Genomic DNA, 12,418 nt, shown 5'->3' on the forward strand with positions numbered 1-12,418 from the left:
TCTCTACCTCTCGCACTCAATCCCAAAATGCAAGACAGAATCCGAAAACTATCCTTTCCAGATATAGGCGCACTAAGCTCTACACTTACTCCTATCCCACGACCCCTATTTATAAGATATAGGGGCATGAGTTACAAGGTATAACTAACTGCCCAACTGACCGAACTAACTTAATTGGTCAGCTGCCCCTTCTAGAAACAAACCTTCTAGAAGAGAGATTAATTCTAACACTACAACAGAAATGAACCATGCCGCAATACAATAATACTTGTTTACATTTCATCTAATCTAATACAAATGACACAACAGATCTGCAGATAAAACTATATTGGTGGACTTCCCGGTTTCTAAATCTGCCATGTAGGTGGATTGAGTTGGCTTTCTTTTATTTTTAGGTTTCTAATTTGTAAGAAAAGAAGAGAATTGAAATTGATTTTCTCACTTAAGAAATAATGTACATGACTAGTTCCTCTTATAGAGGAGAAGATCCATACCTATGGAAACTAATATATCCATCTTCTACAAGAAATACCATATACATATTTACACTTGTTAGGAAAGTTTCCTAAGTTAGACTTGAGGCAACTATTAGGAAACTTCCCATTCTAGGACCACAAAGACTATTAGGAAAGTTCCTAATCTAGAATAAGAAGGTTTCTTATTCTAGATTAGGAAGGCTGTTGCATCTTTGACCTTATTCTAGATTAGGAAAGGCTGCTGCATCTTTGACCTTTAGCGCACGAGCACACAAGAACACACAATCTCAGGAGCACACAAACACAACCTACACAGCCACCCATCATATGCATGCTTCAACACTCCCCCTCAAGCTAGTGAATGAATGCCTATTATTCCTAGCTTATCTACTAGATTCTCAAACCGTTTGATAGGCAACCATTTGGTAAGAACATCTGCCACCTATTGGTTAGACGACACAGAGAAAATTTTGAGGAGACCGGACTCCAATTTTTACTTAAGAAAATGCGTATCAATCTCAATATGCTTAATCTTGCCATACTGCATAGGATTATGGGCAATACTAATTGCTAATTAATTTTCACTCAAGAATTCAATGAGTCGTTGCACTTGGACCTTCAAGTCCTCTAGAATTATCTGCAGCCATAAGAGTTCACATACACCAAGCGTCATAGCCTTGAATTCTGCCTCAACACTTGATATTGCCATAACTCCTTACTCTTTGCTCCTCCAAGACACTAAGTTATCCCCTAAGAACACAATATCCGGTTGTGGATCTCTTATCAACTAGAGAGCCTCCATAATTAGCATCTGTACAGCTTTGAACCTTTAAATTAGCTCTTGGTGCAAAGAAAATGTCTTTGCCCGGAGTAGCTTTTAGGTAATTTATTATTCTTCTCACTGCACGCATGTATTCCCTAGTAGGGTTGTGCATGAATTAACTCATTAGCTTGACAACAAATGCTATGTCAAGCCTAGTATGAGAGAGATATATCAATTTACCTACCAATCGTTAGAACCACCCCTTGTCTATAGCCTCTCTGATAGGGTTTTCTTGTAATTTTATGTTAGGATCCACAGGAATCCATGCTCCCTTTCCTCCCAGTAGACTTGTTTCAGTAAGTTAAGGAGACAAGAAAATTTTTGTTTGTGAGTATGCAACTTCAATCCCCAAAAAATATTTCAACACCCCCAAGGTCCTTAATTTCAAATTCCTTGGCTAGGTTCTGCTTGAGAAGTTCCTGTTCAATTTCATTGTTTTCTGTCACAACAATATCATCAACATAAACCAACAATGCTATTACCTTTTCTCCCATATGTTTGATGAAGAGGGTATGATCCCCTCTACTCTGATGGTATCCCATAGCATTCATAGCCAGTGTTCTAAAAATCGGCCTAGCCGCCGCGATTTTGGCCTAATCGGCCACGGCGGCCACCTAGCCCCATGAACTGCCTCGGCCACTTGCTTTCTCTGTTGCGGCGCCTAAGAAGATTTAGGGTTTTTTCCCCCTTACCTATTCTCTCTCTCGTCTCGTCATTGCCGACCGTCTCTCGTCACTTTCTCTTTGTGCCTCAGCCTCTCTCGTCGCACGTCGCCGTTGTTGCCACTTGCTCCCTTTAGTTGCAGTTGTAGTCGCCATCGTTGCTTGCAAAAGATTTGCTTTCTCTCTCTTTCTCTTGAGTCTCAACTTTGCTCTCTCTCTCTCTCTCTCTTGCGACGTTGCCATCGCCTCTTGTGTCCTAGTCCCCTATGCACAATATTATATATATATAATATAATAATTTTATTAATATATAAGTATATCATATATATATGTGTGTTTATAACTTTATACATATATATAAATAGGGATAGATTTATATATATAATCTCTCTATATATAATTTATTTATATATATATATATGAATATATGTGTATGTATGTGTATTTTGAATAATATAAATTTTATTTAAATCATTTTTTATATACCGCCTAAGCGCCCGACTAGCGCCTAGCGCTTTTTAGAACACTGTTTATAGCTGTAGAGAACCGGTCAAACCAGACATGTGGGGACTACTTGAGTCCATACAAAGCCTTCCTAAGCATACTTACCCTGCTCCTTCGTGGGTAAACTAGGAGGTAATTTCATGAAGACCTCATCTTTCAAATCACCATGCAAAATTACATTTTTAACATCAAGTTGTTGTAGCTTCCACCCAAGATTAGCTACTAAGGATACAAGTACTTGGACTGTTGTCATCTTTGCTACTGGTGCAAAGGTCTCAAGGTAATCAATACCATAGGATCGGAGATAGCCTTTGGCCACTAGTCTTGCCTTGTATCTTTCGAGGGTACCATCAACCTTATACTTTAATTTGAATATTCACCTACAACCCACATGCCTAACTCCCTTGGGCTGATGCATTAATTCCCAAGTTTGATTTTTGTGTGGAGCCCTTGATTCTGGCCTGATCTGCCTTCAGCCCTAACGAGTGCCTTCATTACACTATCTTCCCTCTGCATTTGAGAAAGCCTTCATTGCTTCCCCACCATTCAATCAATCTGACCAACAGGCATGTCAGAAATACCATGCAAGAAAAGAAGAGAATTGAAACTGATTTTCTCACTTAAGAAATAATGTACACGGCTGGTTCCTCTTACAGAGGAGAAGATCCATACATATGGAAACTAATATATCCATCTTCTACAAGAAATACCATATACATATTTACACTTGTTAGGAAAGTTTCCTAAGTTAGACTTGAGGCAACTATTAGGAAACTTACTATTCTAGGACCAAAGAGACTATTAGGAAAGTTCCTAATCTAGAATAAGAAGGTTTCTTATTCTAGATTAGGAAGGCTACTTCATCTTTGACCTTATTCCAGATTAGGAAAGACTGCTGCATCTTTGACCTTCAGCGCACGAGCACATTGCGTGCACAGTCACGTGAGCACACAGGAACACAATCAGGAGCACACGAACACAGCCCACATAGCCACCCATCATACGCATGCTTCAACATAATTTACTGGTTTACCATGGATTTTCCAGTAGGTCTCTCTTGTATGATATGACTTGTTACAATGGTCATACCACTGTTTGTCTTTTTGGAATTCACCACGTGGTAAGATTCACTGCCTTCATTTTTGAGGTAGTAAGAGCTGAATTTTGAGGGCTGACGTCATTGTTAGAAAACAAGGATGGATTTAGCATTACCTTCTTTCGACTTTCCTCTTGCCTTACTTTTGCAAAGACTTCTCGGATCGTTGGGAAAGGTTTAGCTCCAAGTAGGTTACCTCAAACTTCATCCAATTTAGTGTTGAGACCATGGAGGAAGTCAAATACTCATTCTTTTTCCAACGTCTTGTTCTATTTTACTCCATCCTTAGGGCATTCCCAACTAATCTCATAAAAAAGATCCATTTACTGTCATAACTTAGTCAAAATATTATAATACTCAGTGATTGAGAGATTACCTTATCTTGTTGTTCGGATTGCAAATCAAATCTCAAAGCATTGATCAGTATTCTCTATGTCGGAGTAAATTTCCTGCATTGCTTCCCAAATTTCTTTAGTTGTTTTGTAGAGGAGATATGTCCTCCTGAACTTTGGCTCCATTGAGTTGATTAACCAAGCCACGACAACAGAATTCTTTGCATCCCAAATACTGTAGGTTGCTGCTTCAATATCAGGCATGGGTGTTGCTCCTGTAAGATACCCAACTTTCCCTTTGCCCTTGATGACTAGCAAAACTGATTGAGACCATGCTTTAAAATTGGTCCCATTTAGTTTGTGCTGAGTAATCAGAAGAGAATAGCTGTCAAGTGATATTGGAACAGTAGGCATTTGTGTAGCACTAACTGGAATGGAACTTGTGGTAGATGTTTCGCTAGTTGTCACTGCTGATTGATTTCCAACCATTACTTGCAACTTAGAACTCTACAGTTTGACTGGTAAGGAAAAAGAATTTTCAGCCACATGAACCAGTGGCTCTAATACCATGAACAGAATTGAAACAAGCTGAAGGATGGAAGGTTTACTCAAGTAAATAGAAGGATTCTTGGAGAATTTGGTTGAGTAGAAAGGAAAACTTAACGATTAATTTATGTTTTCTCATCTTGTGTTGAACTCAAGATGGGTTATATATACACAAGATTTCCTAAAAGATCTCTTAAAATACATGGATAAAGACAGCAAACAACTTTAAACTGGACTTAGATGATAAAGATAATCAGGGCAATTTTAAATTTGCTGTACTGATCCTTCCTGTTTTTCTGGAACAGCCTTATCTCTTATCTCTATCTGGAACAGCTTTATCTCTTTATCTCTTATCCCTTCAGCTTGTATATCTCTTATCACTTCTTGTAACCTCCCAACAACCTTATCACTTGATTATTCGGCCATGATAGATATTATCTGGATTTATCTTCTAACTTTCCAACGGTATGCTTTTTGGATTTTGTTATGATTTAGTTCCAAGGGTGTGGTACTGTTATGTGTTTGATTAATAGACATTAGTGGAAGTGTTGCAGTGTGGTGGTTATGGTGTTTCTGCTTGTATGTTATGGTGAACTTTGAAAGTTCAAGTTAGACTGGCTATGGAACATGGGTAAATTTCACACGGTACTCGAGGTTTGTTTAAAAGATGCCAATCATCCCTTTGTTTTTAGAAATTGCACTAACCTCCTTCGAGGTTAATAACTATGCAACACACCCCCTTCCCAAACTGCCTCTCCCCACCCCCCACCCCGCTCCTAAAATTTAAATTAAAAATAAGCACAAGAAAAATACACAGTGGGTTCCAAACCACGTCGGTGATGGGAGGGAGGGAGTAGGGTAGTTTTGAGTAATCTATTATTTAAAAGATTGACTCCAGCTGATTTGAGTTTATATGCATGCCAATGGATTATAGTAGTGCCTAACCATGTGCTCTTTGTTTATTACAGGCTGCAGAGTCAAAGATAAAGAACTATGATTCAGAAATCTCATCCTTGAGGCTTGAAATGAAGGAGCTGGCTGAGAAGTTAGAAACTGCAAATGCTACGGCACAGTCATATGAAAGAGAAGCTAAGATACTGGAACAGGAAAAAGTCCATTTGGAGCAAAAATACCGATCTGAGTTCAGCAGGTTTGAGGAAGTTCAAGAGAGGTGTAGAACTGCCGAGAGAGAAGCTAAAAGAGCTACAGAGTTGGCTGATAAAGCTCGAGCAGAGGCTGCCACTGCTCAGAAGGAAAAGAGTGAGATTCATCGAATAGCAATGGAGAGATTGGCACAAATTGAGAGGGCTGAGAGGCATGTTGAAAGTCTAGAGAGGCAGAAATCAGACCTGTTGAAGGAATCTGAGAGATGCCGTGTTGCTGAGATGGATGCCTTATCCAAAGTCTCAATGCTGGAGGCTAGGGTTGAAGAGAGGGAGAAGGAAATAGAGTCACTATTAAAATCCAACAATGAACAGAGGGCTAGTACAGTTCAAGTCCTGGAGTCTCTCTTAGAGACAGAGCGTGCGACACGTGCAGAAGCTAACAACAGGGCTGAAGCACTCTCTGTTCAGTTGCAAGCCGCACAAGGGAAACTCGATTTACTCCAGCAAAAGTTGACTGAAGTTCGTCTGAACGAAACAGCCCTGGATAGTAAGCTGAAAACTGCTTCTCATGGGAAACGGACACGAGTAGATTTCTATGAAACAGGTGTTGAATCTGTTCAGGATATGGATCTGAATGACAGGGTGGTAAGAGGAAATAAGCGGTCCAGAAGTACAACTAGCCCTTTGAAGACTGCACAACTGGAAGATGGGGGATCAGTGTTCAAGGGCGACGAAGAGAATCACAGCCAGCAAACTAGTTCAGAAGACTATACAAAGTTCACTGTTCAGAGACTCAAGCAGGAGCTCACAAAGCATAACTTTGGCGCTGAGTTGCTCCAGTTGAGGAATCCGAACAAGAAAGATATTCTCTCTCTTTACGAGAAATGTGTTCTCCAGAAATCATAACATTCCACATTCCTGGCGCAACAAAAATTGCAGGTTTTGGTTCTTCGTGAAGAATGGTCATTATTAGCATGTAGAGGTTCAAGGTTGTTTGCTGTAACTAAAAGGGTTTTCTTGTTTGTGTGAGGTCACCTTTATTGTTTCTTCTGGCTAAATGTTTAGTTAGTTTGTGTGATTACCAATGTCTGGATGGGTAAGGGCGTTTTGGGAAACTGGCTGATTGCGGACTGGAGCTGCGATCAGGTCATGACCACCGAGTCTAGGCCGGAGTTGTGTTTGTACTATATCTATCTAGTGCTGTTTCTGTTTGATGCAGCCCAAATATTTTAAAAACATAAAAAAAAGCCCAAATTCAAACTAGCATCAACCAAAAAGACCAAAGGAAGCTCAACTTGTGGAAACTTCTTAAGTTAGTGTGTGTTCTATTATTTAAGTATTGAGTGGGTACAATTGTGTGGTTATTCTTAATTTAAATATTGAGTGGCTGGTTGTACTTAGTTTTTTAGTTTTTTTTTTTAAATGTGTGATTTTTAATACATTTTGTAAGTTATAAATAACTTATTTGATTGCATTTGTAAGGTATCTAATCTTAAATTAAAATACATTTGCATCTTAATATTTTTCTTTGAGAAATGTTCTTTTCTTTTCTCTTTGTGAGAAGGCAATTTAGAGCGAAATTTAACAAGACTCTAAGTCAATTGGTATCATAGCCTTCTTTCTATACTATGTGGAGCTTTCTTGGTTACTACAACACCACCAAGGTATTTTCATCACCTTACTTTCATTTTCATTTTCAGTATCTTTACAAATTATCACTGCAAAAAAAAAAAAAAAATTCCATTTTCTTCTACTATTCCCATCTTAAAACCAAATCCTCCACCGCCTCTGCCTTTTACAAACATTTCAATCCTTCAATCCTAGCGTCTACCATCCAAGTTCAATATTTTTCAGAATCAAAGCCCAACAACTACCTTACCATATCATATCTCAAGCATAAACAAAATTCTATATATACTTTGGAGTCTTCTTGGCCCTTTTTCTTAGAGGAAAAAAAAAAGGTCATCTTTTTACTTATTATTTGGAGAGTTTGTTTCTTAGAAAAAAAAAAAGAAAACAAAAAAATAATGTCAGACAAACATACCAACCAGGGATTTGCGACAAAGGAATTAGTAGATGCACTTGAAGGAAGATTATAGAATATGGAAGCAATGCGTGACCTTGACTCAACAATTCCAACGCTTCCTTGGTGGACCAAATAATAACTTTCGACAACAGAAATATGACGAAGCTAATCCTCATCAAAATCTCAGGCTACACAGAAATCAACTTTTTCTAGATGAGAGCGAAGACGAAGAAGATCTAATTCCACCAGTAAATAACCAAAGGCCTCAAGAAAATGACTATCGGATGAAGATTGAAATTCCGTAATTTCATGGTCTATTTGTGATCGAAGAATTTCTCGATTGGCTAGTTGAAATAGAAAAGTTATTTGATTATTAGGGAACAAAAGAGCACGTGAAAGTCAAATTGGTGGCCCATAGACTCAAAGAAGGCGCGTTAGCTTGGTGGGATACAATCAGCAAGGATTTGGCAAGGCAAAAATAAAGTTCGAACTTGGCGTCGAATGAGACAATTGATAATCAAGCACTTTCTTCCCCCGAATTACGAGCAAGCACTTTTCAGCCACTATCAACATTGTCAACAAGACTACAGAACGGTACATGAGTATGTTATTGAATTTTACAAACTTGTTGCATGTGTTGACATTTGTGAATCTAAATATCAAAAGATTTCGAGATTCATTGATGGACTTTGTGTCAATATTCGAGATGCGGTGTTTAAGCAGTCGCATAGTACTCTATCTAGTGCCATTCAACTTGCTTTGAAAATTGAAGCACAACTCATCAAAAAGGGAACCCGTAACCCAATGCTATCGCAATCTTCTGCACCACCACAAAAACTAGATTTGGTTTGTGACAATGCCACATGATGAAACACTAAGGACAAACCCCTCTCAGAGCCAGCCGGTTGCATGACCACAAAGGGAAACAATGAACAAGTCCAATTCCAACAACCCTTATGTTGTTCGAAGAGGAAACAAATGTTACCGTTGTGGGTAGACAAGTCATTATTCTAACCAATGTTGTTAGAGAAAACCAATCAATTTGGCTACTCGTGATGATGGCATTAAAGAAGTCTATCCAGACGATGATGAGTTTGAGGAAAAAATGGAATTTGAAGAGCTCACGTACAAAGATAAAGGTGTGTCATTAGTAATCAAGCAATAATATATACCCCAAAGAAAGAAGAAGACTTCCAGCACCACAACATCTTTAAAACATGATGTACGATTAGTCAATGGGTTTGTGATCTTATCATTGATAGTAGATATAACGAGAACATAGTGTCCAAGACCATGGTGGATAAATTACAGTTACCAACTCAGCCACACCATCTCTGTATCATATTGGATGGATCAAGGATGTGGTCGAAACAAAAGTAATGGAGCAATGTCATATTCTTTTCTCAATTGACCAGTACAAAGACGTATTGTACAATGTTGTTGTTATGGATGCTTGTCACATGTTACTAGGTCGTTCATAGCGGTTCAATTTAAATACCGCACACAATGGAAAAAATAATACATACACATTCTACAAAGACAATGTGAAGATTATTCTTACCCCGATGAGATAGCCAAACAGTCCAACTTGTTCAAAGGTCAGAACCAACCTCTTTTTAGTGCCGAAAAAAGCTTCTATCTGTCAAAATGTACCAAATCTGGTTCAACCTCTACTAACGGAATTTAGTGATATTATTCCCGATGAGTTACCCACCAAAATCCCTCCATTTAGGGATATTTAGCACCATATCGATCTTGTCCTTGGAGCAAGCTTACTCAACTTGCCACATTACTGCATGAGTCTCAAAGAATATGCGATTTTGCATGAACAAGTCAAAGATCTTCTTAACAAAGGCATGGTTCGAGAAAGCATGGGTCTAGTAGCTATACCCGCACTTCTAATTCCAAAGAAAGATGGAAGTTGGAGAATGTGCGTAGATAGTCGGGCCATCAACAAGATTGTGATGCAATATAGATTTTCTATTCCTCGATTGGATGACATGCTTGACAAATTGGGATGATCAAAATTATTTTCCAAAATTGATTTACGGAGTGGGTACCATCAAATTCGTATCCGTCCCGATGATGAATGGAAAACATCGTTCAAAACTTATGAAGGGTTATATGAGTGGCTAGTCATGCCTTTTGGTCTATCGAAAGCTCCAAGTACTTTTATGAGGTTAATGAATCAGGTATTCCAACCTTTCATTGGGAATTTTGTTATTGTATACTTTGATGATATTTTGATCTATAGCCATAGCGAGGAAAAACACCTTCTACATTTAAAGGAAGTCTTTGAAGTGTTATGGGTAAATAAGTTATATGTCAACCTGAAGAAATGCAGCTTTATGATAGACAACCTAATTTTCTTAGGCTTTGTTGTAAGTTTTGAGGGAATCAAAGTTTATCAAGAGAAAGTGAAAGCTATTCGAGAATGGCCCACACCGAAGACAATTATCGACATTCGGAGTTTTCATGGCCTTGCAACTTTCTACAGGTGATTTGTGAAGGACTTCAGTACCATAGCTGCACCACTTTACTGACTATTTTAAGCAGAAACAATTTGTTTGGACGGAGGCAGCAGAACAAAGTTTTACAGTTTTAAAGGAGAAACTTACAAATGCACATGTCCTGGCACTTCCTGACTTTGTCAAACTTTTTGAAGTCGATTGTAACGCTTCTGGGATAGGAGTTGGAATAGTTTTCTCTCAAGAAATGAAGCCGATAACTTTTTCTTTGGTGAAAAACTTAGCGATGCAAGGAAGAAGTGGTCAACATATGAGCAAGAATTGTATGCGGTTGTACGCTCTTCGTAACAATGGGAATCATACCTAGTACAAAAGGAATTTATCCTCAACACAGATCATTAGGCTCTCAAGTATCTCAACAAGTCTTCCCAGGTCAATCAAATGCATGCTTGATGGATTGCTTATTTCCAGAGATTTACTTTCTCACTCCGACACTAGTCAGGCCAATTAAACAAAGTCGTAGATGCATTGAGCCGTTGAGTTTTGTTATTGACATCAATTCAAAATGAAATAATTGATTTTGATTATTTGAAGGATCTATATACAGATGATGAAGATTTCAAAGAAAAATGGCAGTAGTGCATTAACAGGGTTGCAGGTAAACATCAAACACATGATGATTTTCTATTATTTGAAAATCGTTTATGTATTCATCGAGGATCTCTTAGAGAACACATTATTCAAGAGTTACACATTGGGGGACTAGGAGGGCACATGGGGCGAGACAAGACCATTTCATTGGTTGAAGCTCGATTCTTTTAGCCACATCTCAAGTGTGAAGTCGAGAAGTTTGTCAAGTGCTAGTACACATGCCAGACTGCAAAAGGACAAACCCAAAATACTAGGTTGTACATGCCACTGGGTATTCCTCATGCCCCTTGGGAAGATTTGTCCATGGATTTCATTCTGGATTATCACGAACACAAAGAGGTTCAGACTCTATCTTTGTTGTGGTAGATCATTTTTCTAAGATGGCTAATTTTATTCCCTGCAAGAAAAGTTCAGATGCTACCCACATTGCTCAACTATTCTTTTGGGAGATTGTTCGTTTACATGGATTGCCAAAAACAATAGTTTTTGATCGCGACAGCAAAATTTTCAATCATTTTTGGAGTATTTTGTGGAAAAGACTTGATACGACTTTACAGTTCAACAACACCTATCATCCACAAACAGGTGAGCAAACTGAGGTTACCAATCGCACGCTAGGTAATATTTTGTGATGTTTGATCAAAGAAAACCCAAGATAGTGGGACAATGTCCTACCACAAGTTGAATTTGCCTATAAAAACGTACCAAATCGTTCTAGTGGCAAGTCTCTATTTGAATTTGTTTATATTCGTCCTCCATTGCATGCTCTAGATTTGGTTCTCTTACCAAAGTTACCTATAATGAGTATCATTGTTGATCATTTGATTAATAAGATGACCAACGTCTATGGAGAAGTCAAGAAGAAGTTAGAAGAGTCCACTACAAAGTACAAGACCATCGCTGACAAGCACAAAAGGTTCAAATCTTTTGGTGTAGGCAATTATGTCATGCTTCATTTTCATAGAGAACGATTTCCTACCGGAGAATACAATAAGTTTAAGAAGAAGAAGATTAGTCATTTTTGCATCCTCCAAAAGATTAATGATAATGCTTATATCATTGATCTACGTACCAAAAAGTTATATAATTTCTAAGACTTTCAGTATTCAAGACTTGTACTAGTACCATGGTCCAGAACCAATACCTTGACCAACTCGAGGATGAGTTGTTTTCAAAAGGCGGAGAACTGATGTAGTCCAAATATTTTAAAAATATATAATAAAAAAAGGCCCAAGTCCAAATTAGCATTAATTAAAGAAGACCAAATGAAGCCCAACTTGTGGAAGCTTCTTAAGTTAGGCGTGTGTTCCGTTATTTAAGTATTGAGTGGGTTTAGCGCTTCCGTTATTTAAGTATTGAATAGGTTTAGTGCTAATTGTGTGGTTGTCCTTAATTTAAGTATTGAGTGGGTGATTGTACCTAATTTCTTTCTTTTTTTAAATGTGTGGTATCAATACATTTTGTAAGTTATAAATAACTCATTTGGTTGTATTTGTAAGATATCCAATTTTAAGTCAAAATACATTTGTAATCTTAACACTTTTATTTGAGAATTGTTCTTCTCTTTTTTCTTTGTGAGAACATAAGTTATAATGAAATCTAGCGAGCTACGTCACTGGCTACTATCAGTGTCAAGGCAATTTAGGCTGGAAAGGTAACTATCATTTTGAATCTTTATGGCATATCAAATGTTGAAATGAGTTAATTGGCATGTGAACGTGGTACTAC

At 38.0% G+C, this 12,418-nt stretch overlaps 1 protein-coding gene across 1 annotated transcript in view; it reads left to right on the forward strand.

The window, feature by feature from the left end:
* LOC127794905 (uncharacterized) overlaps window positions 1-6,861 on the forward strand; it is a 47,596-nt gene extending 40,735 nt beyond the window's left edge. Inside the window, exon 14 of the mRNA XM_052326202.1 lies at window positions 5,408-6,861. Coding sequence (XP_052182162.1) covers window positions 5,408-6,451 — 1,044 coding nt within the window. The 3' untranslated portion in view covers window positions 6,452-6,861. The remainder of the gene's footprint in view (window positions 1-5,407) is intronic.
* The last annotated feature ends 5,557 nt before the right edge of the window (window positions 6,862-12,418 follow it).

The sequence above is a fragment of the Diospyros lotus genome, chromosome 2 (assembly GCF_014633365.1).
Source record: "Diospyros lotus cultivar Yz01 chromosome 2, ASM1463336v1, whole genome shotgun sequence".
Classification (NCBI taxonomy): Eukaryota; Viridiplantae; Streptophyta; class Magnoliopsida; order Ericales; family Ebenaceae; genus Diospyros; species Diospyros lotus.